At 39.4% G+C, this 27,407-nt stretch overlaps 1 protein-coding gene across 6 annotated transcripts; it reads left to right on the top strand.

The window, feature by feature from the left end:
- DZIP1 (DAZ interacting zinc finger protein 1) lies at positions 1–25,578 on the top strand. Of its 6 annotated transcripts, XM_081948714.1 has the most exons (20): positions 1–176; positions 2,062–2,556; positions 5,028–5,112; positions 6,939–7,066; positions 7,583–7,744; positions 8,282–8,419; positions 9,731–9,793; positions 11,390–11,530; positions 12,278–12,329; positions 12,503–12,556; positions 12,834–12,917; positions 16,093–16,152; positions 17,467–17,612; positions 18,779–18,971; positions 19,720–19,849; positions 20,229–20,282; positions 21,675–21,856; positions 23,393–23,520; positions 24,363–24,522; positions 25,363–25,578. In XM_081948714.1, exons 1-20 carry the CDS (start codon positions 108–110, stop codon positions 25,443–25,445), a joined length of 2,607 nt encoding a protein of 868 aa, XP_081804840.1. In that variant the 5' UTR covers positions 1–107; the 3' UTR covers positions 25,446–25,578. The 6 variants fall into 6 exon arrangements, with proteins under 6 accessions (XP_081804840.1, XP_081804841.1, XP_081804839.1 ...); XM_081948713.1 differs by lacking the exon at positions 1–176 and having other exon boundaries at positions 1,657–2,556; positions 6,942–7,066; XM_081948712.1 differs by lacking the exon at positions 1–176 and having other exon boundaries at positions 1,657–2,556.
- The last annotated feature ends 1,829 nt before the right edge of the window (positions 25,579–27,407 follow it).

Genomic DNA, 27,407 nt, shown 5'->3' with positions numbered 1-27,407 from the left:
TCCACCTCGCCTGGGGATAATCGGATTGGAGGAAGGGGGGAAGACGGGCGGAAAATCGCCGAGTGCCCGAGCATCTTAAGGCGGGGGGCCGTGCGATCGCTTGCGGGATGCGCAAGAGCAGGAGGCGGGGTTGGGCAGCCGAGGAAGCCGCTTCTCTGGAACGTCGGCTGATCCAGGTGAGGCGAGCGAAAGGGGAGCAGCGACCGGATGGATCGCCGCATTCGGGGAAGAGCCCTTCAACGCGGGCAATCAAATCGCGTGGGGTGTTGATTCATCCCGGCTCTGCCGCCGGCCGCCCCCTTGCAGAGCTCCGTGACGGGATCTTCCCACATCTCACCCAGCAGAAGGAGCCTGTTCTGGCTCTGCAGCTCCGGCTTGGGGAGTGCGAACCCAGGAGGGAAAGGGGGCTGGCGGGAAACCCGTTTGCTTCTTCTCTTAAGAGCCTGGGAGCCTCGGCTCTCGCCTCCCTCTTGTTTTGCAATTGGGCTTGGCTTTTGGGTTAAAGCTTGATTTCGAGCGGGTCCTCCCTGGCTTGCTTCGCTTTCCCAACTTCGCGGGAAAGAAGTGCTTCGAATCGCGGTGCCTTTTTTTTCTTTTTTTACACCGCGATTAGAGCCATACGCCATGCGGCTGAGCTGCATATTGGGTCAATATTCATTTGGCTTTTTTTTTAAACTTGAGCTTTTATTGGATAAAAAAAATATTATGGTCGCCCCCTTCCATTGTAGTGGCATGCACTGTTTTGGGATTGCAACCCATTTTGTCAGAGATAGAATTGAGTGAATATCTGTAAATGTATAACTTACATATGTGTATGTATGACTGTAATCACAGAATCATATTGAAGTCAGAGCGAGATGCTGAAAGCCGATTTAATTTATATTCTATAATACAGAAATCCTCACAATAATAGGCAGCTGGCTTATCAGCAAACCACAAATTAAATCCAAATGAACCAACCATTTTCCTTGTGTTAAATTGTTGGAAATGCAAAGCAAGGGAGTCATAGGAAGCTTGTTTTTACATCAATGAAAAGGTTTCCCCTTCCTCATATACCGTATGACTGCATCTTAAACATGGTTGAGTGCCATTGCATTGAAGGATTATTAGATTATTATATGTCAGATGCTACAGATACTATATGCTTCCGAAATTAGGAGTGATTATGGTGCTGCAAGTGCAAAATGGGTGCTTATAGGAAAAGTGAAGCTTCCAAAGACAAATCCAGTGGGGATGCTTGCGTTCAACTTCTCTGCGCCTTCTTTTTCTTGATCTGAAGTCTCAGTGGGTAACCAAAAATTAATTGTATATATGTGTGTGTGTGTGTGTGTGTGTGTGTGTATGCCAAAGTTGAAACTGGCAATTTTGCTTGCATTTAATTGAAACCTTTAAATAGAGACCAGTGGTTCCTCCTAGTTGGGAAACTTTGCACGACCAGGGAATAAAGTTTACCCTGCTCTAATGCAACCGAAATTTATTTTTATGACAGGGAGTTGGTAAAACGATTGCATCTCTGTGTGTGGGAGGGCGGAGGTTCCCCCCCCGCCAGGTAGGCCAGCCAAAGCCTACCTGGAGCCCCTAACTGTCTGGATCCATAACAATTTGGACAAAAAAGCAGCAGTCCTGCTTCGTTTTGTTGCCATCCAGCCGCCTTCCAGATTTCCTCAGCCCGGCTTGGCAGAGGAGAGGTTGAAGGCGAAGCTCGGTTTCTGAAGCAGTTTTCCTCACCCACGGGGGCTTGAAGGCGTGCGGCCTTCACAGACGCCTTCGAGTACCTGAGGTCGAGAAGGGGAAAACTCTGGGAGGCAACGTGGGGCGCGCCCGCTTGCAAAAAGTGTGGGGGTGGGGAAGGAAAGGGAGGGTGCCATGGCGGGAAAAATGCCCTCGGGTCGGGGAGGCCTGTTCGTGGGCGGTTAGCAGGGACCCCCTCCTCGCGTGAGACTCCAGCAACGCCGCCTCGGTTGCCGCGGCAACGGAGAAGCCATGCGGCGCCCGCCAGGCCGGCGAAGACACCCCCGGCAGGTGGCGGTGCGGGAACCCCGTTTCTTTCTGTCCCAACAGGCGGACGCGCCGGCTCAGATGGCGGCGGCGGCGGCGACCTCTCCGCCGCCCGGGGCGGCCCTGCCTCCTTTCCAATTCCGCCCGCGGCTCGAGGGCCCGGATTGGCGTCGCCTGAGCGCCGTGGAAGTGGACCGCGTGGCGGCCGAAGTGAACGTTGCGGTGCTGCAGGAGCACTTGGAGCACGTCACCTTCTGCAACGCCGGCCGCGAGCGCTGTCCTCACTGCCAGGGCCCCGCCGACCCGCTCCTGCTGAAGCTCCTGCGCCTGGCCCAGCTCTGCCTCGAGTACCTGCTCCACTCCCAGGATTACCTCAGCGCCCAACTCCGCGCCGGGCAGGAGTTGCTCCGCGCAGCCGACTCTCACCGCGACCTGCTGGCTAAGGATGTGGCCCGCGGGGCCCAGCAGATCCGGCTGCTCAAGGAGGAGTGCAAGCGCCGCAAGAAGATGATCGCCACCCAGCAGATGATGCTCCAGGCCGGGGCCACCTATCACCAGGTGGGCTGGCAGGGTGGACAGAAAGCCTGGCTCCTAATGGAGGAGCTAGTGATGGATTTGGGCAAGTGGGTTACTAATACAGGTAGTCCTCGACTTACAACAGTGCATTTAGTGACGGAAGTTACAATGGAGCTAAAAAAAGTGACTTATGGCCTATATTTGACTTACATTTAATGACCGTTGCTTATGACTTACGCTTATGATCATTGGTCCCATGATCAAAACTCAGGTGCTTGGCAACTGCTTCATATTTACGGTTGCAGTGTCCTGGGGTAAGATGATCAGCTTTTACGATCTTCTGACAAGTAAAGTCAACGGGGAATCCGGATTCACTTAGCAAACATGTTACTAACTGAAATGCACTTAACCGTGGCAAGGAAAGTCATAAAATGGAGGCAAAACTCACTTAACAAATGCTAACATAAATTAACATTTAAATGAACACAACAGCATACATTTTGGGCTCCATTATGGTCAGAACTCGAGGACTACCTGTCGAAGATCAGGGTTGGCCTGAAGGGTGCTTGGTGCTCTCTGAGCTTGGTTGTTTTCTTTCAGACCTTTCATTACCCAAACAAGGTTAATGTCAGTGCAATGATGTTACCTAGTTTGGGTAATGAAAAGTCTGCAAGAAAACAACCAAGCTTGGCTAATTCCAGAAGGCTTGTTGATTTTCTGGGAGTGGGGTAGAGAGAATTAATACAGTAATGGAGGCAGAAGCCTTCATGAAAAACATAAGAACCTCCTTAGATGAAACAAGAGACAGTGCACAAGACAGGAAGGGGGAAGGAGCCATGGCTTAGCCAACAGACAGGGGAGAAGAGACAGCAATGAGACTTAGGTCACAGAAATGATTTAAAAACACTTCGCAATTGTTAATGTAATGAAATGGTTAGAAGTGATATAAAGTATGGTTGAAGATGTCAAAGAATTTGAAGTTAAACTGCTAATATGTATGTCATAATGATATTTTGATATATATAAAATAAGAGAGAGATGTAAGACTCCGGGGAGGTACCAGCTTCCGTATGATGTCGCTGTCAAAATTTTTCTCCACATTTATGTACCCTTTCCCCCAAAATACTTGAAAAAACCAATAAAACTTTTTTTTTTAAAAAGAAAACAACCAAGCTCAGAGAGCACCAAGGACCCCTGAAGTGAGATATGGCCAAATCTGGTGGAGCTGGGAAGCTAAGCAGGCCTGACTTGGGTTACTTCTTGGGGGCAGCCCTGGGAGGTTGAAAAAAATGTCCCATGGCAGCCAGCTTGCCAACACAACTGACATGTAGAAATTGATGTGACTCAAAGGGCATTTGATGTTGTTATGTCCGTATGAATGGAGGATTACAGTATCCCCTCCTCCCTTTTTTTTGCAGGGGGGAGTAGGTTTGGTTGTGAGCTTGGGGATTTGAACTCAGTATGGGTGGTGTCAAATAAGATACCGTTCTGAATATTGGCATGTGGGAAAGCCTCATTACAAGTTAGGCTTTTGCTTTGATACCTAGGAATCACAAATAAATAAAGCAAATAACAAGTAAAAAGGAATAACAAGTAAATAAAGCAAAACAATAAAGTATTGGGGACTATTTTTGAAGGTTAGAGAAATAGTTGTTGAGTTTTGCCTCATTTGATGACCTTGTCACAGTGGTTAAGTTCATCATCACTGCCCTGTATACATTCAAGAATGCGATTCTCCTAAAGTTATTAAATCCTTTCTGTCACTTCTTTCTGCTCACAATTTTAAAAGAGTAGCACAGAATTGTTGACTTCTGCTTACCTTGCCCATTGGCAGAATTTCAGACATTTCTGAATTGTTCTATGATGCCCCTACTGTATAGTCTTCGTACATTGCAGTAGAATTGAAACCTAGAATCCAGTATTCAGTTTCATCTGCCATAACCTAATTAAGTGTAATATAGTGTGAATGATGCTAGCTTGAATCTACATGATAATGATAATATACAGGTACTCCTGAACTTACATTAGTTTGAACTTACAGTGCCACTGAAAGAAATGACTGTTTTTCATACTGATGACTATTGCAGCATCCTCATGCTCACATGATGACATAAATGGAGCATGAATTGTCTAGTCACTATTCAATTCCCTTCTGTCCAAGGGTTCTTTCAAGATTAACCCACATCAACTGGGTACTGCCACCAGCTGTCACCAATAGTGATTTAGAAGAATTAAGTTTCTTTTTATGCATTGTACTTTTAAAAGCATATGCTTGTAATGTTTATAATATTTATACATTTTAATCAGAAGTCTTTTTCAGTCCTTTTGTTTCAGGATTGAGTTTCCTGCACCATACTACTGCCATTAAATTACTTAAATGGCACTTCTTTTCAGAACAAAACTGTCATTTGAAATAATGACAACCATCAAATCATACACAGATAAAAATAAACATACAGAGATAAATATGCTTAGTTTCACATATGTTGTTTAACCAAACTTTTATTTTACAGTGTCAGTTTTGTGACAAAGCCTTTATGAATGCTTCTTTCCTGCACAGTCATTTACAGCGTCGCCATTCAGAAGAACCAGTCACTGGTGAGTGAAATCTGACATCCAATCCATAATTTTTCTTGTTTGAAAAAAAGCAAAGAAGTGCAGTAGGTGCTATTTAGAGAACGAGGAGACATGTTTAGTTATTAGGAAATCCAGCACATTTGTTACTTCCTGCCAGTATGCAAGAACCTACTATGGCCCTTATTAAGCTAAAGAGAATTGTACAAATGCAGCTTGTACAGTTTGTATATATAAAACATTATGTAACTTTTTAAATTTAGGTTTTATTTTTTAGTGAGTTTTAATTTTTTGTTTATGTTCAGAGGAAAAATCTACAGGTAATCCTCGACTTACAACCGTAATTGAGTCTGGCACTTAAGGGCATACGTCATTATGGTTGTAAAACAGGTCATCACATGACTGACCCAATTTCATTAAGCAAATGCTATGGTCATTAAGCAAATCTATTGTTTGCGGTAGGCTTTTGTTTTCTGGATAATTGGACATAATTTCCTTTCCTGCAATGTAATAGGTGGTAACTTTTTTTCTGTGACATAAATGGATATACTTTTTCTGGGACATAATTGGACATAGTTTACAAGCATTTGCATAAAGCAAAAGTAAATCAAAGACATTCTATCTGTTTTCTACTTTTTCAACAAATTGTTTTCTTCCAATTACTGCAGCTTCTGACTGGTTAAATTGCAGTGGATTTGTATTAAGGAGCTAGCTCAAAAATAGATGATCGTACTTGATATTTAGGAGCTTAATTGCCTTCTCAGATATAGTTGTTTTTCTTGCAAGAATTTAAATTTAATATCACAATAATATGGATAAAGAGAAACTTAGGTTAACAGTTTTAGGTGGCAAAAAAGTCTTTGCTGCCATCTAATGGTCCTATGGATTTATGCCACCTACATCTGCAATTTAACATTTCTAGAAGAGTGAAAGTTGATTTGAAGAGCATTGCCTCACAATATTACACATATTTGTTTTTCTCTGTAGAGTTGAATTTTTGGCAGAAGGAGGGATCTGAATGGTTCAAAGTATTTGCATTGAAGACTGATAGAGGCTATCATAGATTATTTACAGACTATAATGTCATCAGGGCACTCGGAGCTTAGTTGTTATTTATTTTGTGCATGTATATGTATAAGAAAGAGGAAAAGATTTCATGAAGTAAAACAGAAGAGTAAGGCTGTGTTGTTCTGGGTTCACTTTCACAGGATGTCTGTTATAAAAATTATTCAGCATTGTGGCTGAAGAGAATTTGATCAAAATGGTTGAAGAGGAATATGCCAAATTTTATTTCTTTTATCATGGTGATTATGCTTTAAGATTCGATCTATTGTTATTTACGATGGAATTCAACTGTGCTGAGGAAGAAGTTACTCCTGTTCCTTTCCTCCCGTTGCTTATTCCAAAAAGAAGAACAGGAAACCTGTGGCCCTAGATGTTCCTGAACAACAACTATTGGCATGTTCAATGTGAAAAATGGTGTGAGGTCTAGTACAGGGACATATAGAAGAGTCCACCCTGATCTAGGACATGGCTGGAGTGTGTTATATTTGGAAGAAAAAGTGATAATGAAATGAAAACTCTGATAATGATACATTTTCTTGCAGGCTAGTATTTGCAAAGTACATTGAAGTAATGATTATAAAAGTACTCCGTAGCTTTTATAGAATGTTTACTGTTAAAATAACTTGAGGGAATCCCTGTTACATCCTTTAGATGGTAATGTACTGAGGAATTACTTGGTATTATAATCCACAGGAAGAAATGATGCTTCAAATGTCTGTGTAAGTAGAACTGCACTTCTCTAAAGTATATTAACAGGCACTGTCACCATTATACATTCTTTGAAGCAGATCGGAAGAAAAAGTCACAGACTTATAAACTGCAGGAGGAGATCAATGAACTGAAAGAACAATTACAACTTACCAGGTCTCAGTTAGAAGCTGAGCAACATGCCCATGTAGCCAAACTGTCTAAGGTAGGGCACATTCTGTAAAATGCCATCCAATTATACATTACTAATTAAGATTATAAGTCTAAACCAATATCAGCATTCAAAGAAGAAAATGACTAGTCTTGTTTGATACTTTTGCACTTTACAGAGTTAAATGTAGATGAAAAAAGATAATTGACTATTTTAGACTTGGTGGTTGCATATAAAATCTGCACCTCTTTTTTATGTTCTTTGGGAAATTTCACAGAATTGTCTATCCTGCCCATAGATTTCATCAAAAAGTTGTTCTAGCAATGAGCCAGGTTAAAAGGATAGACAATATACATTTTCATACATCACCATTTCCATTATCTCTTCCTACAAACCTTTTTTCACCGATCAGCAATCCTCTAGTTAGATTGGAATATTTTACAATCCATATATCACATTAATTTATGATAAGGTTTCATTGGTTTGGAATAAGCATCATGATCAAAAAGGCAGGAATTTTAGAAAAGGACTTCCTGGAATTCTTAAAATAGCTTTTTCATTCAATTTCAGGAATATGAAGATCGCCGATCCAAAGAGGAGGAGATTCGGCACTTATTTCACAAATGGAAAGAGGAAGAAAAGGAGAAATTGGCCCGTGAACTTGAGAAGGTGAAAGAGATGTTTATGAAGGAATTTAAAGAATTAACTGCAAAAAATTCAGAATTAGAAAATGTAAGTAGCTGAGAAATTGGACGCTGTATCTCTATAGAGTAATGTTGCAGTTTATTATGATTTATATTTTAAATATGGGAAAAGGTATAGAACTTTATAAAAAACTGAGCTTACTGGTTGTCCTTCAGCCGCAAATATCTTCCTTTCCCATGTACCCCTATTCCTGCTGTGTTCAAGCCGAGGATTATTTTCATCTGCAACTGCTAAGACTGTCCATGAGAACCCCTTCAGCTGGGAAGGCTATCACTTCTCTTCCCCTTTTGCCCCACATATTTATTACTTTCCTGAAAAGTTTCTGAAAGTGTGGCTTGAACACCTATTCCTTTGAACTTAATAATTGTACTTTATATTTGTGGGGTGGTTTATTATTTAATTAATTAGAGTTCAAGAAAATGGCTAAATTTGGGGGTTTGGTGGAGATGGCAAAAAAAATACTTTGCCTTTTAGAAGTATTTTCTAGCAGAATATGCCAGCTTATTTATTTTTCCAAAGAGAACTTTGAATTTACTTTGATTGCTGCTGTTGTATCCCTATTAGCATTTGCTAGAGGTACAAAAGTCCAACCAACATCTGAAATCCAATTTAGGCACTTTAAAAGATACCGTTGAATTAACAGATGAGAAACATCGGATTGCTGTGGATCATCAGAATGTAATGCAGCTTCTTGAAAAACAGGTAATTTAATACAAGTGTCAAGCACTGTGACTTCAGACTCCAGATATCTGGTTTAAACAGGGAGAAGGAATTTATGTGCATTTGGTCTTCCCTCACGTCCCTGTAAGTTGAACACATTTCCAATCAGTTCCCAATAAAGCCAAGAATTAGCACATTGGTTGGGGATGATTGAGACTGCAATTCATTTGGGGACATGGGTGAGTGAAGGCAGAATTAGATCTCTCAGGAATGTTCACATTATGTTAATGTATTTTCTTCTAGATTCAGACTCAGTTGTGCTTTAGATTGGTGAAAGGTGGTTTCTTGTTCTAGAGTGTGACAAAGGGACTGGCTAAGATGTTGAGCTTGTCGATCAGAAAGTTCGTCGGTTCGAATCCCTAACAGAGTGAGCTTCTGTTACCTGTCCCAGCTTCCGCCAACCTAATAGTTCGAAAGCATGTAAAAATGCAAGTAGAAAAATAGGAACCACCTTTGGTGGTAAGGTAACAGCATCACGTGCGCCGCATGTTTAGTCATGCCGGCCACATGACCACAGAGACGTCTTCGGACAGCGCTGGCTCTTTGGCTTTGAAACGGAGATGATGACTGCCCCCTAGAGTCGGGAACGACTAGCACACTTGTGCGAGGGGAACTTTTACCTTTACCTTAGAGTGTGGTATAATGCATACCTGGATTGGACATAATATTTGTCTTCTTTCATCTGAATCGAGATTCACTCTCCTTAATGCCATAACCTCTGGGATATCCTTCTCTCCCTTCCCTCCCCCTGCCCCCCCCCAAAAAAAAGGTTTGCCACAAATTCTTGGAATCTGATTTTTGATAAGTAGGTGTTCTAGAACCTCAGAGCCAGGTGCATTATTAGGAAGATCCCAGACATTAAAATGACAAACTAAATTAGTTCATAATGTCTATTGTGGTCTCAAACTAAGCTGGTTCAGTAGCTTCAACATGAACATGAAGTGATCTAGGCAACCAACTTGGGCACAGAAAGCAAAAGTAATTTCACAGTGTGATTCTAGTTTCAGATAACCTGTTTAATTTTACTTTCTTAATATAAGCAATGTAGACTTATTTAATAACTGCCACAACATGTTCACCTTCTAAATGGTAATGTAGTGTAACAAATAATGCGGTTATGCCAGTACCACCTTTAATCTCCATGGCTGCTTTTCTGGTGCAGCAGTTCATATTGGGATTTTATTTATATTGTGAGTTTGACACAAGTTGATAACTTGGATTTCAATAAAACAAAATTAAGCAATATAAAGTTAAGACTGTTCAAAGTAACGATATCATATTTGTTTTATGTAGGAAACTAAGTGGTCTTCTAAGGTACAAACGCTTCAAGAAGAACATGAAAATGAAAAGCACCAGGTAAGTCTGAATGAAAGTTTCCTACATAGAAAAAAAATAATACAAACGTGGTAAACCATTCAGAATGACTATTTTAAATCCATCTTAAATTTCACTGATTCCCATGCTGAGTACCGTATTTTTCGGAATATAAGACGCACCAAGGTTTTGAAGAAGCAAATTAAAAAAAAAGTTTTTGCACTCTGCAAACCTCCCAAAAATGGCCTGTTTTTTTAAAAAAAGGATATAAATATAAATAGCCCTTAGGAGGCTTGTAGAGTGTTCCTGGGGGGGGGGGGCGTGTGGGGGCCAAAAACGAGCAAAAAACAGCCCGTTTTTTCACCTCCTGGGTGCTTGGGGGGGGGGGCAAAATTGAGCAAAAAACGGGCCGTTTTTTGCTCATTTCTGCCCTCCCCAGCCCTCAGGAGCTCTCTGAAAGCCTCCTACAAGCTAAGCATGGCCATTTTGGTGAAGGGGTCGGAGTTTCAGGAGGCAGAAAATGCTGTATTCAGTGTATAAGATGCCCCCAGATTTTGAGCCTCTTTTTTGAGGGAAAAAGGTGCGTCTTATACGCCGAAAAATACTGCATGAAGTATTCACATTCAGTTGTTTTATTGAAAGATAAGCTGAAGCATGCAAGAAGTATGCTATGACAAGAATTACTTTGAAGTTCTTCAGTTACATTCAGATTTGTCTCTGTGAACATTTGAATTGGTAACGCCAAGAATTCCAATGGAGAAACATCTTCCCTGACAGAAGTCCTTTATACATGACAAAGATTAAAAGAAGTACAGAAAGTATAGGGTAAAAGTGTGTGTGTGTTTTCATAGTTTATAAGATAGATAAATTCATGGTTTATAAGATAATTACGAACAAGGTAAACTTAGGAATTTTGACAAAATTTATACTTACATATTTTTTTTTCTTGCTTCCAGTGGAATAGGAAGACTCAGGAAAAGAGTTTTACAAAATGGAGAAATGTGGAATGATGTGGTTAAAAGAGTCACTTTGTATCAGGATACCAATCTTTTACTCTGAAAGAGTACCACTGCAAACTATACAGTCTGTTATGCCCATAATGCAGTTGTCTAGTTTTGGTTGATTGTGACAGCTACACAAATCTTCTGTGTGTCATCACAAACCTGTTGAGTAGGATAGGCACCCTGACACTCTAGTTACTATCTAGAGGGCCCTAAGTTGCCTAACCGTACCAAAGAGCACAAAAGTATAATAAATTAATGGATTTTCCAATTCCTTAAAAAAATAAGCCTATTTCGTAAATCTAAATTATTTATCCTAAAAGGGAAATGTCTTCATTACAATACAATATAATAGCAGAGTTGGAAAGGACCTTGGAGGTCTTCTAGTCCAACCCCCTGCCTTAAGGGAGTTGGACTTAAAGGGAAATTAATTTTCCACAGTGCATATATTTCTATTTTCCTAGTGCTGAAGGGGAAGAGAGTCTGCCCTTTAATCTTTATGTCCAAAAAACATTGGGAGGAGGAAAATTAGACCAGTAATTTTATATTATAAATATATAATAAGATATATAAGATAGCATAAGATAAACAGAATGTTTCTAGTTAAATAGATTTTTTCCATATTTAACCTATTCAGCTCACATCTCAAATTGAGAAGCTTAAAGCATCAGTGGCTGAGGAACTGAGTATGAGCAACATTTTCTATCAGAAGAGGCTAGAAGAACTAGGACAAAAGCTGCAAGAACAAAATGATCTTATTATTATCCAGAAACATCAGGTCTGTTCCATGTAATGGTGCCCTTCTAAAATGCCAGAGCATAAGAAAGGGCCCTTTTTTATATGAAAAAATACGGATGGAATTCCAGTAATTAGATAAGTAATATTTCTATCCTTATACACTTCTCATTTTGTGTTCTTACAATCAGTGTTTCTTATTCCTTTAGTAGGCCTGCAAGTCAGCAATAGAGCATGGCTGCTGAAAGGTGAATACATGTTTAAGCTGCATCTGGGTTTTGCTTTTCAAAGAATTAGATAAATGGAAGAAAATATGCATAAAAGAACAATACAAACTTAGGGCTTAGGGAGCTAAACTCGGAAGCCAGAATTTTGATGGACCACTATCAGGAAGTCTCATGGCCATGAAGTCACCAGCACTAGTTTGGGAAGGAGACTTTGCTTATAATTGCAGTTGGCCATGACAAAAGGTCCTTTTTGCCACTGGGCTAGACTTGACAGTAATATATTCAGCCAACATTGAGTTCATTATAGTAAGGAATAGTCTCCTCTTTCTTGCCGCCCACCATATGTGCTTGTTGTTTAAGTCTGGGACCAATTAAAAGCAGTTCATCTGGAGGGGAGACTTTGTGCAGGGAGGAGTTATTGCAAGAGCATCGTTTCACTTCCCATGTGTTGATGAAGCCCTATCACTTACCTGGAAGCCTTACTTTGTCAAAATGGCAGATTCTTAACTAGTACATTCTAATTTCTGCATCACTACCCATGTTTTCTATCCCTGCAATTTCAGATAGAAAATCTGGCTTCAAAAAAACCAGTAGAAAACTCAAAGTTATCTGAAGGTAAGTGGGAATTTTAAGGAAGAAAGAGTTTAAAATGTGCCACAAATACTTTTTCAAAAAACTTTATTACAAAACTGCTTTTGCAGGAAAAACACACACCCTTGTTTAGAAATATGTGCAGTTTATTTTAAGAAGAAGGTTGACACTTACATCCTCTCATATTTTTGTTCCAGTGAAAATGTCAGCACAAAATGTTCAACCCAAATCAAGCCCATCATCCACGCATGGTAGGTTTCTGTAATAGACATGCAAATCCTTAGGTATTGTCCTATGGGATAATAATAAGTAACAACTCAATTTAATTAATGGAACAATCTTTTTTTTTATTAAGCTCTCTTGAAATATATTGGAAAGATCGTCATTGTATTCATTGGCATAAATGTAACTTGCTGACATTTTCTTTCTGTACAATACTTGTTTCTATTTAAAATCAAAATTGAAGGATTTTTAACTAAGAGCATAAAACGTTGTTGTAATCAAATTAATTTGTGGCTGGCTCAATAGATTTTGGAATTGAAGCAGAAAATCAATCCGTTCTCCCAGCTGTAAGACTATTATCAAAAGAGCGTCCAGAATCTACTGTCCAAGGTTAGTTTATATTAATCTGGGGTAAGCACCTTGAATAAAGTTTGTAATAATAGGACCTTTTTAAAAAACCCACCTAATTGAAATGTGTTTTATCTCAAGAGGTTTCTAAATACGCAAGAGATGAGAGAAAATGGATAGGCTAGACAAAGAAAGTGCAACGTAGCGCTCCCAGGGGCTACTATGCCTGCAGAACCATTATTCACATTTTGCAAAAGTGGATCTGGAGATTTATTTCATTTGTAACATTTAATTGCTTTTCTGGTTGGCCAGGAGCACTTCAAGGAGAAACAAGTGTGTTTGGAAAGGAATGATTCTCAAAGAGAAAATGAAGAGGGTGGGGAGGGAGTGAAATGGGTGGGTTTATTGCTAAGAAAAAGGGAGATTATATTCAGAAGAGGTCTGGTAATAAACAGATTTGTATTTTAAGGCCCAGCCCCACCTCTGAGGCATATTCAGGAACAAAGCAAGTTATGTATCTTTTGCCTCCATTGTTTGCTTACGATAAAGAGGGTTTTTTGCTGGAGTAGAAAATACGTTGGCTCAATGGACTGGTTTTACTGTATATTCTGGGTACAAACTGCATTTCTGCATTTATTTATAAAATGGGTTTTATAATTGGTTTTGTATATTCCGGGTACAAACTGCATTTCTGCATTCATAAAATGTTTTTTGCTAGAGTAGAAAATATATTGATTCAATGAATTGACTTTACTGTATATTCAGGGTACAAACTACATTTGTACTTGGTACGTTGTGGACGAGTTGCTTGTATTTCAACCTCACCTGTTTGCCTTTTGCCTTTCTATGATAATTCCAATTTATGAACAATTGTGGACAATTCCAATTTTAGGCAATTTTTGTCCAGGGTATCAATATAAATCACAGCATTGTACGATGGGATCTCTCTAGTGTCCCATACAAAAGTTCATGATTATAGAAGTATAATCTCCTTGAGCACCAGGAATTGTATCACATGATAGCGGTGCCAATTCAAATAATAATTGGGTTGTTTGGATCGGACATTTTAAGATATGGGGAATCTTTTATCTGTCATTGTGAATAGCTGTTCAATTTGTACAGGTATCTGTTATTTTTCCCCCCAAATAGATCTTTACTTGTAATAGCAGATTCTGTTTCTTGAAGCTACCTTTGAATAGCTATTTAACTGGTGCTATTTATAAAGATACAAAAATGCCTAAATGATATCAGTATTCAAAGTTCTCAGTATTTAGCATTTCTTATTCAGTTTGGACATATTTGGGTTTTGATCTCTGTTATTTTATTGGTGTTTGCCTATTTAAGTAGCAAAAAGCCTTTCTACTTCTGTATGCCTCTCATCCTGCACTTTCAAATTCCTCCTGCCTTTTATATTTACTGCTTTAAAATCAGATCTGTATGAACATAGGTATTCATGACAAATTAGGTGACAAATGAAGAAACTTAATTTGCTAGTGGCAACTAACTTTTCCTGCTTGTGACTTGACGCCAGGTGCAAATAAGAAGTTACTAGGTTTGGATTATGCCAATGCATTATTATTCGCAACTCCCCAGCACTATAATGTGTGAGTTTATGATTGCATTTTTACTCTCCGATAGAATTACGTTTTTAGAGGAATGATTGTTTTGGGGAAAGACTATTTAACATGATTGCCTGAGCTGTATGGGGCTGCCCCAGCATATAGATCATCTTCATATACCTGTAGTCATACTGAAGGCTTCCTGTATGGAATCTTGAAGGAGAATGGCAAACTGAGAGCGTAGAATTTCTTGATGACATTTTGCTATAATCAGTAATAAAGTTGGCAAAGATTAGATTTATAATGACTGTATCACTCCCAGAAAAGCTGGAATATTAAGATGGGTACCCTGTTTCCCTGAAAATAAGACCTCTCCGGATAATAAGACCAATCTGGCTTTTGAGCGCGTGGGCTAAAATAAGCTCTCCCCTGAAAATGAGCCTTCCCCAAAAATATTGCAACATAGCAGCAACCATGAGGTGACCATGCTTGCCACTTCCTGTATCTAAAAAATAATAAGACCTACCCGAAAATAAGGCCAAGTGCTTATTTTGGGAGTCAAAAGAAAATAAGACCCGTCTTATTTTTGGAGAAACATGGTAGATGCAAAAGCAGAGGTTTGAATAGTTTTTTTGGTGAGCATAGCTGCCATAATCACTGGGACTTTGGTTGTATCGTAGAGCAACCAAACAAGGAAACAGCTTAAGTAGATGGCACAAGTTGGCTTAACTATTTTTACCTGTAAAGTAGTGTCCACTTGACTTCTTGATTTATATTTAAGCTGGAAAACTGAAGAGATTCAATTATGAAGATTGATGCTAAATGCCCATGACAGCAATGGTATTCTCTGAGGCAATTCACACAGTACAGTCCATTGAAGCTTTTGTAAAATGTTTCACTTTGCTTTGAACTGTTACTAGTAAAATGATACTTTCTTTGATAGATCAGTGTTGTGATATGAGCACAGGGACCATGTGTAAATTAGAAATAGCCAAAGAGGTTTTACTCAGTTTTCTCATTTACACATAATGAGAAAATCCTAAGGCCCAAGCTAAAGTAACCATCTAATTTAGAAAAGCTTCAATGGACTGTACTGTGAGCATTGCATCAAAGAATAAGATTGCTATTATGGCTTACATCTATTGGGAGAAGTAATTCAGGAATTGATTAATGCATCCTTAATACGAGAGTAGAGATTAAATTGCCTGATTCTGCAATCTGACTGAAATAATGTATCTCCCCACTGCCCCCAATATCTGTATATGGTGTAGGGACATATTCCTAATTTCTGTTGGATTATATGATGGCAGGAGGAAAAAAATAGAGCAAATTTCTTAATGGCTTTTTTTTTTTAGTTTAGTATCCCAAAACATACTATCACCCTTTAATCTGCAGTTTGTGATTAGAGGTCGAAAAAAAGTTGTGTGTGATAATAAATATTTTGCCAGGTGCATGTAGCTGGAGGCAAATAACAATTTGCATTAAGTTGAGAATAAATAATTGCATTTGATTAGGTTTTAATCACGAAATAAGTATGCATTTGGTACTTTTCCCGACTTTTTTGAATTGTTTTCATTCTCTGGGCTTTAGCTTTACCTGTTTTTATACTGTCTTGTCTTTCTGTCTCTCCTGCTATTCATGTGTTTCCTCATTATTAGAACAGGCCCTTTTGGTACCCATGCTGGAGCCCATAGAGGAGCTTCCAGAGAATGAAAAAGGTAATCAACAGGACCAACGGACGTTTTTGTGGCCTAAATTCTTCTTGCATGATGTGTGTGTATGAGAGAGCGAGAGACATGAGAGCAGTGTCATATTTCTTCTACCAGAAGACCCAAAAAGTCTTATCTCAACATTTTCAGATAGCCTCAGTGTTTCTGTGATCCATTTGAAAAGTAGCTTTTCCTATTGCTTGGCTTCCCTTTTTGCCAATTAGTGTCCACAACTATTCTCTCTAGGATTCTGTTTTATTCATCCCTTATATCCAGCCTCCCATGAACTTTCTTACACTTACAGACAATTGAGTCAAGGAAAGAAGGCCAACCAGTTGCCTTGGTTTTGAATTTCTCTTTATTTGGGGAGTATTGTTGGAATTCCTTGTAGTTCATTTGATACAATTCTTGGCTGGTGTGGCTTTCAGACCACTGTTTAAACTTACCTCCTGTCTTATTTAGATTTACAGTTGTCTTCAAGAAGTCATAGAATTGTAGGGTTGGAAGGGACCTTGGAAGTCTTCTAGTCCAACCCTATTTGAGCAAGAGAATTCATACCATTCTGGACAAAAGTCAGTGGTTAAGGTTATTTATTTATTCAAGTTTCTCTATCGAGAGTAGTTTTGAAATAGTTGGCTACAGATTGGTCCTCCAGAAAAAAATCATAGATGAAATTGCTAACAAACACAATAAGTGCATGTGGATGATTAACTATATTCACTGAACTACCTGTGTTTCCATGAAAATAATACCGGGTCTTATATTTTTGCTCCAAAAGATGCATTAGGACTTATTTTCCAGTAAATATGGTACTAGATGCATCTGTTTGGCTAACAGTTTTAACTTGGGCTTATTTTTGGGCGTAGGGCTTATATTATGAGTATCCTGAAAAATCATGCTAGGGCTTATTTTCTGGTTGGGTCTTTTTTGGGGGGAAAACACTGTAGTTATTATTAGGATTCTGTGATCACATTATATGTTTATCTACATTGGTTTGGATTGAAAATTATTCTTAAGAGTAGGTCCACTAAAATAAATAATAAATACCTTTTCATGGATTTACTCTATCTATAACTGATACCTAATGCATAACATGATTTGTCAGATGCAGTTGTGACCAAAGAAAGAGTTGAATTTTGGACTTCTGCAGTTGGCCCAGTTATATTTAAAATTAAGTTATTGCTTTGCTTTTTGATATAGAAACATTAGAATTTCTTAGGCAGAAAATTCAGGTGAGTGCATAATACACTGCAAATATTTTGATGAAGCATATATTGATTTTATGATGTGATTATTTAAAGAAAAATATCTGGCTTGTTTCAGAAATAGAAAAGCAAGTGCCCCAAACAGGAAAGAATAAATCTCACATGATAAATATCTTGAAGAGTGATCCTTCTTTAACAAAAGAGCTGAGAACAGTTTTGGAGCAGACCCTAGCAGAAAAGTTGGAATCCTTGGGAATTAAATCCGTAAGATCACTTTAAATTGTTCAAATGAGTGAAGGAATGTTAATGCCTTTTTCAGACTAGCGGTCTTCAGGTATGCTTGCCTGACATTCTGAACCTTGTGTCACGCAAAATATTGCCTTTGAATAGGAAAAATGTGAAAGATAGTATCTTAGCACAGAGGTAGTAAAGTAGTGATGTACATCTGTAACAAGACTATTATATGCTCAAAAGTGGAAAGACTCAACACTATGTAGGAATGTCAGATGAAGATGATGGAACTGGCAGAGATGACAAAATAGACTCTAATCAAAAGACAGAAAAACTTTATTCATTATTTCCAGTCAACCTTAAATATATTGTTTTTCTCTAATAGACTTTTTGCATGAAAAAGAAAAATATACAGGGTTCCAAATAGCATCCAAAATTAAATCGGAGTCCAAGGCAAATATTGCTCAAAGTTCAAAATGTATTAAGAAAGCCATGTTGGCACATCTGGGAAAACCCGAATCTGAAAGCTTCCCGGTTTTCCCCACCCAGTTGAAAGTTCAAGATCTTGCCCCACACCCACACCCATATCTATCCACTTAATAATTTTAATTGTTTAAATTTTATAGCTATTTATGATGTTTTTGATATGGACCGTACACCGCCCCGAGTCCCTTTTGGGAGAGGGGGCGGTCTATAAGCGCTAAGAAATAAATAAATAAATAAATAAGTCCATCACATGGTCCAATCTTCCACTGCCATCCTGGCAGTTCCACCCATCCAGTTCTGGTCAGGTGCAGAGGTGCAGAGATAAAGGATGACCTTGGTTTTCTAGAAAGAATGTTGTTATGGCTACATAGCATTTAGCTCCGTACAATCCCCCCTCTCATTTTCCCACAGTAGAAAAGGCATAGTAGAATAATAGAAAGTGTGGCAGGCCAAAGATCCAAAAGGAATACAGATGCAGACCTGACAGGAAGCTTTTTTTCCCTTCCTTCCTTCCTTCCTTCCTTCCTTCCTTCCTTCCTTCCTTCCTTCCTTCCTTCCTTCCCTCCCTCCCTCCCTCCCTCCCTCCCTCCCTCCCTCCCTCCCTCTCTTCTGCTTCTTGTCTTTGTATTGTTCCATCATTTCCCAAGAAAGAATTTATATTCTTCCCGAAAAAATAAAATTATTGTTAATTTTTGTTAATTCATCCTATCCAGGGAGTACGTGGCATCCCAAGTGATCATCTGAACAGAGTCTTAATATCTGTTGAGACTGCTAGAGAAGAGAGAAAGAAACAACTGCCTGACATTCAGCACATTCGAGAGCAACTTGAACGACAAGTCAGTTTCAGAGTTGCTGAAAGATCATCTTGCAGCAGATTTCTTTCCAACCCTCATCTTTCTTCAGAAGGTATGATCTTTATTTATGCTTGGGTCAGATTTAAAAGTTTAGCTTTGCTGTCTGTAAATGATTCCTTAAAATAAATGCGGGCCAGTTCGTATGTATAATATGACTGTAATACTTATATTTACTGACAACAGGCAGGTCTCAATTAATGCTAATCATAAATCCCATGAAATCATTGTGTCATTCAGATTTAAACATTTCCAAGTTATATGGAAAATAGGCTGATTGGTTCTAGCTAGACATAAATAGATAATGAAAAATTATCAGCATGAATTTTTATATGCTTCATTAACGAAATATAGCAGTAAAGATTAAAAGTATACACTTACAACTTTATTTTTAGCAAAGTCACAATAGGTATAGGAAGTAAAATAAAAATAAGAATATTCTTCATATTATTCCTACTTTAAGATGTGTGGACTTCCAACTCTCAGAATTCCTCAGCCAGCATTCTGAGAGTTAAAAAGTCCACTATCTTAAAGTTGCTCAGATTGAGAAACATGAGGAAGGAGACAGTGACAGGAAATGGTCCCACAAAGTGGGAATGTGGGATCCTAAAGAGAGCCTGTGATTTGGTGATCTAGTGACTTGCTGGAATAAGGTAGCGTAATATTTGTAAGCAAAATGCTAAAATCAAATAGGAAATACTGTTTTTTTGTTCTTTTATGTGGCATGATTTCAGTAAGTATTCTTTTGCAGATAGGGCATGTGGTTTAAATGACACCGGATCCTCCTTATCATTTCATTACAGCTAAACACAGGACAACTCGTTTAGGAACTTCATTACCCACCGTTTTTCCCAAGCCAGTAAAACGTTCTTCCTTTGCCAAACGTTCATTCGTGCAAAGAACTTTGCCTGCTGAAAACACTTCGACCCCAAAGTAAGTTTAAAAATTCAGGTAAGATATAACTTGCATGTTTCATGAGTATCTGATAGTGTTGTCCTCTTGGTGATTTATTTATTTATGACATTTATTTGGTTCCCATCTCATGGTTCAGGTGACTCTTGAGTGGCCCATTGATGATCAGGAAGTAATGGTGGGGATTACTAAATTATTATATTATTTCCTCTGACCTCATGGGAACAGACATTTACATTTGTAAGAAGAACAAGGGAATAGTCAGCTTCACCTTCGTATCAACCAAATCTATAAGCCAATGGCTCCAGTGAGGAAATTCAGGAAAACAAATGGCAGTGAATGAAGTATCCATCTTACTAGCCAAAAGAAACTGCAAATATTGGTTTTCTCTTCCTTCCAGAACCAAGAAGAATATGTTGAAGGATGACATTTCTAGAAAGCCACCTAGTACGGTGTAAGCTGCCTTCATTTTGTTTTGCATGCTTTGAAATAAGAATTCTATTAGACAACCGAAAATTAATTTTGGAACAAATTGGATGTACAGGTAGCCCTCAACTTACAACAGTTCATTTAGTGACCATTCAAAATTACAACGGCACTGATAAAAGGGACTCAGGACCGTTTTTCATAGATACAACCTTTGCAGCATCCCCATGGTCATGTGATCAAAATTCAGTTGCTTGGCATTTATGATGGTTGCTGTGTCCCAAGGTCACATGATCCCCTTTTGCGACCTTCTGACACGCAAAGTCCATGGGGAAGCCAGATTCCCTTAACAACCGGGTTTCTAACTAATCAACTGCAGTGATTCACTTAACACGTGTGGCAAGGAAGGTTGTAAAAATGGGCAAAGCTCACTTCACAAATGTTTCGCTTAAGAAATTTTGGGCTTAATAATTGTCATATGTCGAGGACTACCTGTGCTACTTTGCCTAAAGAAGTGTAGTATAGGCTGATTGGAGACGAAGGACAGCAAAAAGAGAGGGGAGGGGAGCAGGGGTTGGACAGGACATTCTGCTTCTGATCCGAAATCTATTAATCATCTTCTGATTTCTTGACCTCCTAAAATGCTTATTTGCATACTTCTGGATTCATAAATTACACTGAATATTATACATAACAGGAACAACCAATGGTTAATGATTCAACTACTTTAGGTCATCCACCTTTAACTTGAATGGAATTAAGCGAATTGGTTGGCTGAAATCTATATGTAGCTCAGCATTTTCCAACCTTGTGCCTTTGAAATAAGCTGGAATACAGGCTATTGCACTAAAAATCATGAAAGGACTTAATCCAGCACCTTTGGAGGGCAATACTTTGGAAAAGGCTGAAATAGAATTCTGCCTAAATAGTTAAAAAAAATAGTTTAGCTAATTCTTATTTTTACAGAGTGGCGTTATTCTAGATCAGGGATGCCAAGCTCGCAGCCCGCGGGCCAGATTTGTCACATGCTGGCTTCACCCCCGCCTGTTTTAGCGAAGGGGGGGGGGGAAGTCCCAATATGTCGACAATGTGACAACACGAGTTTGACACCCCTGTTCTAGATTAAAAGTAAGTGCTTCATTGTTCTTATGATGTAATAGTTATATATCTGCCTATTGATGCCAAAATAATCTTCCAACAAAAATGGGTACATCTCCCAATTAGCCTTGCACTGTTTTAGGTATAATGTTTGCTAGATTATTCTAGTTTTATTATAGAAAGTTAATTAATAGTAATAATTCTTCGTTGTCAGTGCACAACATATGTACAATGAGATTTGGTTGAGCTCCCTCAACCAATATTTTTAAAATTGCTGTAACTGGAACAGCTTAAATTCATGGATGAATTTTTGTTTTCCCAGAACTTCTCCATTTAGCTCAGAAGAGGAAGTGGAGGAAAATGACATCAAGCACTCCTACATCTCACCTGAATTAGCTCTGCATAAGGCATCCAAGGGCCACAGCAAAGACAATTTGCCAAGATTTGCATATCGGAGCGATGTAAACATCCCTGAAGATGAAGTAGATCTTAAGCCATCCAGAAGTACAAAAGCTAATTATGTGGGCAGTACTTTGGGGGGGGGGGGGAGCTAAAACACATGGCACATGTAAGGGAGGAGAAACTGCTTTTAAAAGGTTGGCAAGCTGAAGCAGATGAACCATGTCAGAGAATTGGAAAACAATTCCTAACCTAAAGGATCCTTGTAAACCACCAAATTAGGACTTTTAGAAAATAGAATAGAATGAATGAGCTGGAAGAGACCTTGGAAGTCTTCTAGTCCAGCCCTCTGCTTAAGCAGGAGAACCTATACTATTTCAGATAACTGGCTGTCTAGTCTACGGGTGTCAAACTCACGGCCCACGGGCCGGATGTGTCGTGCTGGCTCCGCCCCTGCCCGGTTTAGCGAAGGGGAAAAAAGTCTTGATACGTCATATGATGATGCCATGATGATGCAAATTTGACACCCTGGTCTAGTCTCTTCTTGAAAACATCCAGTAATGGAGAGGCAAGCTGTTCCACTGGTTTATTGTCCTCACCATTAAGAAGTTTCTCCTTAATTCCAGGTTGCTTCTTTCTTTGATTATGACTGAAGTCTTGAGAGATTGACAGCTGTTTTAAAGTTTTATCATTATTGTAGGTGACCTTGGGTGGGAGCTGATCAACATTTTATAAAGTCTAATCTCAGGATTGGAATGTACTTTAATTTTCCAGATCAGAGTTTGGGTGATAACGCAGCGACGCCTACAAAATTGGCTAATCTCTGCAAGTGTTCTTTTCTTCTACTTTGCTGTAATTTCCCGTCCAATGTCAGGATAGTGCAGAATTATTGATAGCCATATTATCCTGTTGTGTGACTTGATGTCTAGAATGTCTAGAATGTAGTTGCACTCCCGAACAGCTGCCTTGGATCTAATTGTTTTCTTCCCTATTAACCTTTTGCCAATGATTTAATGTAAGGTTAATTTTACTTGGGCTGCATTTCATATGCCCAGAAGAAATAAATCTTCACCGTTTATTTCATAAAAATAGACCTGTGTATTTTTATGAAATTAAAATATACAATAACTAAACAATATCATTTTTGAACATTTCCTTAATTTAAAATCTGAGACGATACAGCAGTGCGACAAGTTTGCTGGGATGACATACAAGGAATAGCAGCCAGCCGTGTTTTATATGGGGAATGAAAGGGGGCAGAACATGGGCTAGGGGCAAAAGTAGAAAACCATCTTATCAGCAAGATGGTGTGTAGCTTCACAACCCAAACCAGGATAGTCAAAAGTCTGCTAGTTTCGAAAGGGAGCCCAGATTTCAGCCTTGGAAACTTACTGGGTGACTTGGGGTCAATTTTTTTGCCCAATGGGTGTTATAGTGTTATTGTGGTAGAGAAAAAAATGGAGGTTATTCCATGTATGTACCCTTGAAATCCTGGAAGAAAGATAGGTGTGGGTGTAAGAACGGTACAGTGTAGTCTCTGGACTAAGTCTTGTTAAAGAAATGTTGAGAGCGGAGCAGCCACTGCCACTGTGTCTTCACATATTTGTTTTATAAACTGTCTTCTATCTTGATGGGTTTTAGGCTCTTTACTTCAAAATGAGATGGATGAAATGGAAAAGTTTCTTTCGAGCCAAAGAAAGGAAAGCAAAGAAATTGGAGGAATGAATGGTGGTTCATCATCTATTCATACATGTGCCCAAGGAGTAAAGGTATTTCCCAAACCAGATTCTAGTCTGTCCTGCTAGATGTTTTCTGATCCTATTGTCCACACTTCCATTTGACTCCGATATCACCTGGCATAATCATAGAACTAACTGTGTGATTGCAAAGAGCAACTCAAACCATCAGATCCAGAATCCTCCATGCAGAAATCCCTAACATTTCCAGGCTTTGCTTATACACACCTAGTGCCAGGGATCCAACAGCTTCTGTGGTTGTGGTTCACCCTGGTCTTATTATTATCAATATTTTTTCCTAGCAAACAACTACCAGAATTAAGTTCAGAGCAGTAGAATCCTACATACAGCTTGTATTCTTTTGTATCCACTGGAATTCTTAATGCAGCTTTAATGAAACATTATTTTCAATGGAGAATAAAACACATGTTCTTCTCAGTGTAAATGAATGAGGTATAAGTAGAAACATTTTAACAGTGTTGCATTTAAAAAAAAGAAAGAATTACAACTGTAATATTTGATAGACAGTATTCTGTTTTGCTTTCATCTTACTCATTCTACCTCCTTTCAGTAGAGGTCACTTTTTTTTTAGAATGTTTTTTCTATGTTGATACAATGTTCACGTTTAGTAATGAATCAAGAAAATACACATTTTTATACTGTCTCCTCAATTTGTTTTTTGAAAGCAGGAAAATAAAACCATGGTTTTTCTGCATTACTCCTGAGAATTCCAAATATCTTTCGATAGTCTGATGTATCTCTTTCATCTTACTGTTTTACTGTGTTGAAAAAGATTGAGAACCATCGCTCAGTGAAATATTGCTAAGGATTTCCTAAGTTGAAGAAATTGCTGTTATTTCTTTTTTTATATATAGTTTACAGGTATTGAAGATGAGGATGACTGGGATTTATCATCTCTGGAAGATGAAAAACCTTTGAAAAATGAGAAAAATAAGAATGTACGTGCTGTTGAAAAGAATGACCCAGGTGCTGTGTCAACGACCCATGAATGGGGAAAACCAAGAAAGGATGAAGGTATTTTCATGCTAAAATTGCTGTGTTATATTTTTCCTGAACAATTTGAAAAGGGAGGGGGGTGTTAATCCAGACCTACATCTACTGTGGCAGTGGATATTGTTTACATAGACCTATCAGTTACATGATAGCTTAGTTTAGGAAGAGTTCCTATGGCAGTGATGGCGAACCTATGGCACGCGTGCCACAGGTGGCATGCGGAGCCATTTGTCAGGGCACGCGAGGCGCTGCCCTGTCAGGAAGTCAGAAGTGACTTCCGGTTTGCTCGGAGGGTCATTTTGAGCGCTCCGAAGGCTTCAGGGACCGTCCGGAGGCTTCCCTGAAGCCTCCGGAGGGCGTCTGGGGGGGAGGGGGAGGTTGTTTTTGCCCTCCCCAGGCTCCTATAAAGCCTCTGGGGCCTGGGGAGGGCAAAAAAAGCATGTAAAAATGGGGGGGTCGCGCCTGTAGTGCACGCATGCGCACTGGGGGGTCGTGCATTGCATTATGGGTGCAGCACGCCCGCACACAACCCCCCTGCGCTCCCCCCACTTATGGCACGCGAGCCAAAAAATGTTCGCCATCGCTGTCCTATGGCAACAAGATGTACAACTCTCCCATTGCAGTCATTGAGAGGGTGGTGAGAGTTTCATGAATTTCCTAGCTTTGCCCAAGGGCACTGATTCCAAAGCTGAACAGTTCCCACATTGGCCAACTATGATGAGATGGCGTTTTTTCTAAAAAGATTTAGACTGGATAATAATGAGAACCTGTCTAAGTGTAAAAACAAAAGGCGGCAGGGAATGAAAGCATCTTTCTCACCGAAAAATAATCTTTCATAATAACTGTTTTCTTTTTAAATAGGACGTCAAGATGCAGATATCTCAAGCTCACCGAAAAGCAGCTTGGTCACTGTTACAGATTGGAGTGACTCTTCGGATATTTGATTGTGCAAGGAGGTTTAATCTGATTTCTGTCCTTTTTTCTTACGGTGCACTAACAAGGAACTTTTCTTTACAAAACTGTGTCCAAAGTTTTACCTTTTATCAAACGCGAGCTTTTAATTACTTCCAGCTAGTTCTCCTGGAAAAAGTGGCTAACAGTGTTTTATCAATTAATACTGCTTTAATACTTTTTTTTAAAAAAATCAACACATATTTAAATCATACAAAGACTTTATATAAACGTAATGCTACTTTCTTGCTTTTCCAACATCCAGGACGACAAAAAAGTTGTAAGCAGCTGGATTTGTTTTGATTCCTGGCACTTCCATGCAGCTCCTATCCTGGACTCTCTTGCTCTCTGCATCACTGCCAACTTTCATCCTTGTTGCTTTCTGGGTTGGGAGATGAGGAGGAACAAGAGTCACTCAGGAAGGGAATTCCCAGGAGGCAGGATAAAACAGGCATTCCACCAGTGACACCCATTATCAATTAGAATAGAGCTGGATGTCAGCCTCTGCTTCGCTTGCTTGCTATCGGTTGCCATAGAAATGGGGAGGGTGGGGGCATGGTATTGGGAAAGGGAGTTTTGTTCTCACCATCCTCTGCGCATGCTGATGGTTGATGTTCGGACTTGGTCAAGGCCAACCGTCTCGCATACCAACCTGATGAGGCCCTTTGAAGATGCACCCCACATGACAGCTTAGGCAGTTGTAGATTGGACACTGGGCTGGGGTAACTGGAGGGAGGGGCTGGGCAATCAATTGGAAGGGACCTTGGCAGTCTTCTAGTCCAATCCCCTACTCAAGCAGGAGACCCTATACCATTCCAGACAAGTGGCTGCCCATTTTTTCCTTAGAAACCTCCAGTGACGAAGCACCCACAACTTCTGAACACAAGCTGTTCCACTAGTTAATTGTCCTCACTGTTAGGAAGTTTCTCCTTAGTTCCACGTTGCTTCTCTCCTTGATGAGTTTTCATCCATTGTTTCTTGCCTTGCCTTGTGGTGCTTTGGGAAATAAGTTGACCTCCACTTTTTTGTGGCAGCCCCTCAAACAATGAAATACTCCTATCATGTCCCCCTTAGTCCTTCTTTTTTCTAGTCTGCCCATAACCAATTTCTACAACCGTTCTTCATACGTTTTTATCTCCAGGCCCTTAATCATCTTAGTTGCTCCTCTTTGCACAAAGTTTCAACATCTTTTTTGTAATGTGGCGACTAAAACCAGATGCAGTATTTCAGGTGTGGTCTTTTCTAAGGATTTATAAAGTGGTACTAATAGGAAACACTGCAAAATCTATTCAGTTTCCTCTGGTGTAACATAACATCTGAGCTGAAAGTTAACTGCACACCTGTTAAAAGTCCCTACCCAAAAACCTAAACACATCTGTTGATACAGCCATTGTGTGAAAGGAGCCCCTCAATTTAAGAAAAGATTAGCAGATTTCCATAATGGTAAAGAAGTTGACTGTGAGAATCCCAAGCTTTGTATTTTTGTACAAATGGTGACCACAGGAATATTAGGGATAATATCAGGTCACATGACCACTGCTTGGGGATCGGTTGAAGCAACGAAGAAAGATGCATTAAAATGCTTTTCAGCACCTTAAGTCGAACACATCACATGTTTTGTAACCTGTCAAACCTGACCTCTGGCCTGGCCTTTGTGCTCACCTGTCATTGCTATCAAACTTGCAAGAGAAGGTGATGATATGCCCCTGCTTTTGACTCCTGCCTCTTCTTACGAAGAGCAAAATTGCCTTTTGCCTTGAACGTGCAGAAATAACTGCTCAAGGGGACGGGTGGATCACACCAGATGCTATCTCACTTAGCGTTTCAGGGTATTTAATAACTTCAATGTACTTCATAGATTGTGTCCTAGTAACCCTAAATGACCCCTCAACAAGCAAACTTCGAACTGAATTGGGGACAGAAGGCATAAAAATAATATTTTTTTTTTTACAAAA

Source organism: Natrix helvetica (genome assembly GCF_964273705.1).
Source record: "Natrix helvetica genome assembly, chromosome: 3".
In the NCBI taxonomy this organism is placed as follows: domain Eukaryota; kingdom Metazoa; phylum Chordata; class Lepidosauria; order Squamata; family Natricidae; genus Natrix; species Natrix helvetica.
Note: the sequence above shows the minus strand (reverse complement) of the source record. Positions and strands in the feature narration are given on the sequence as shown.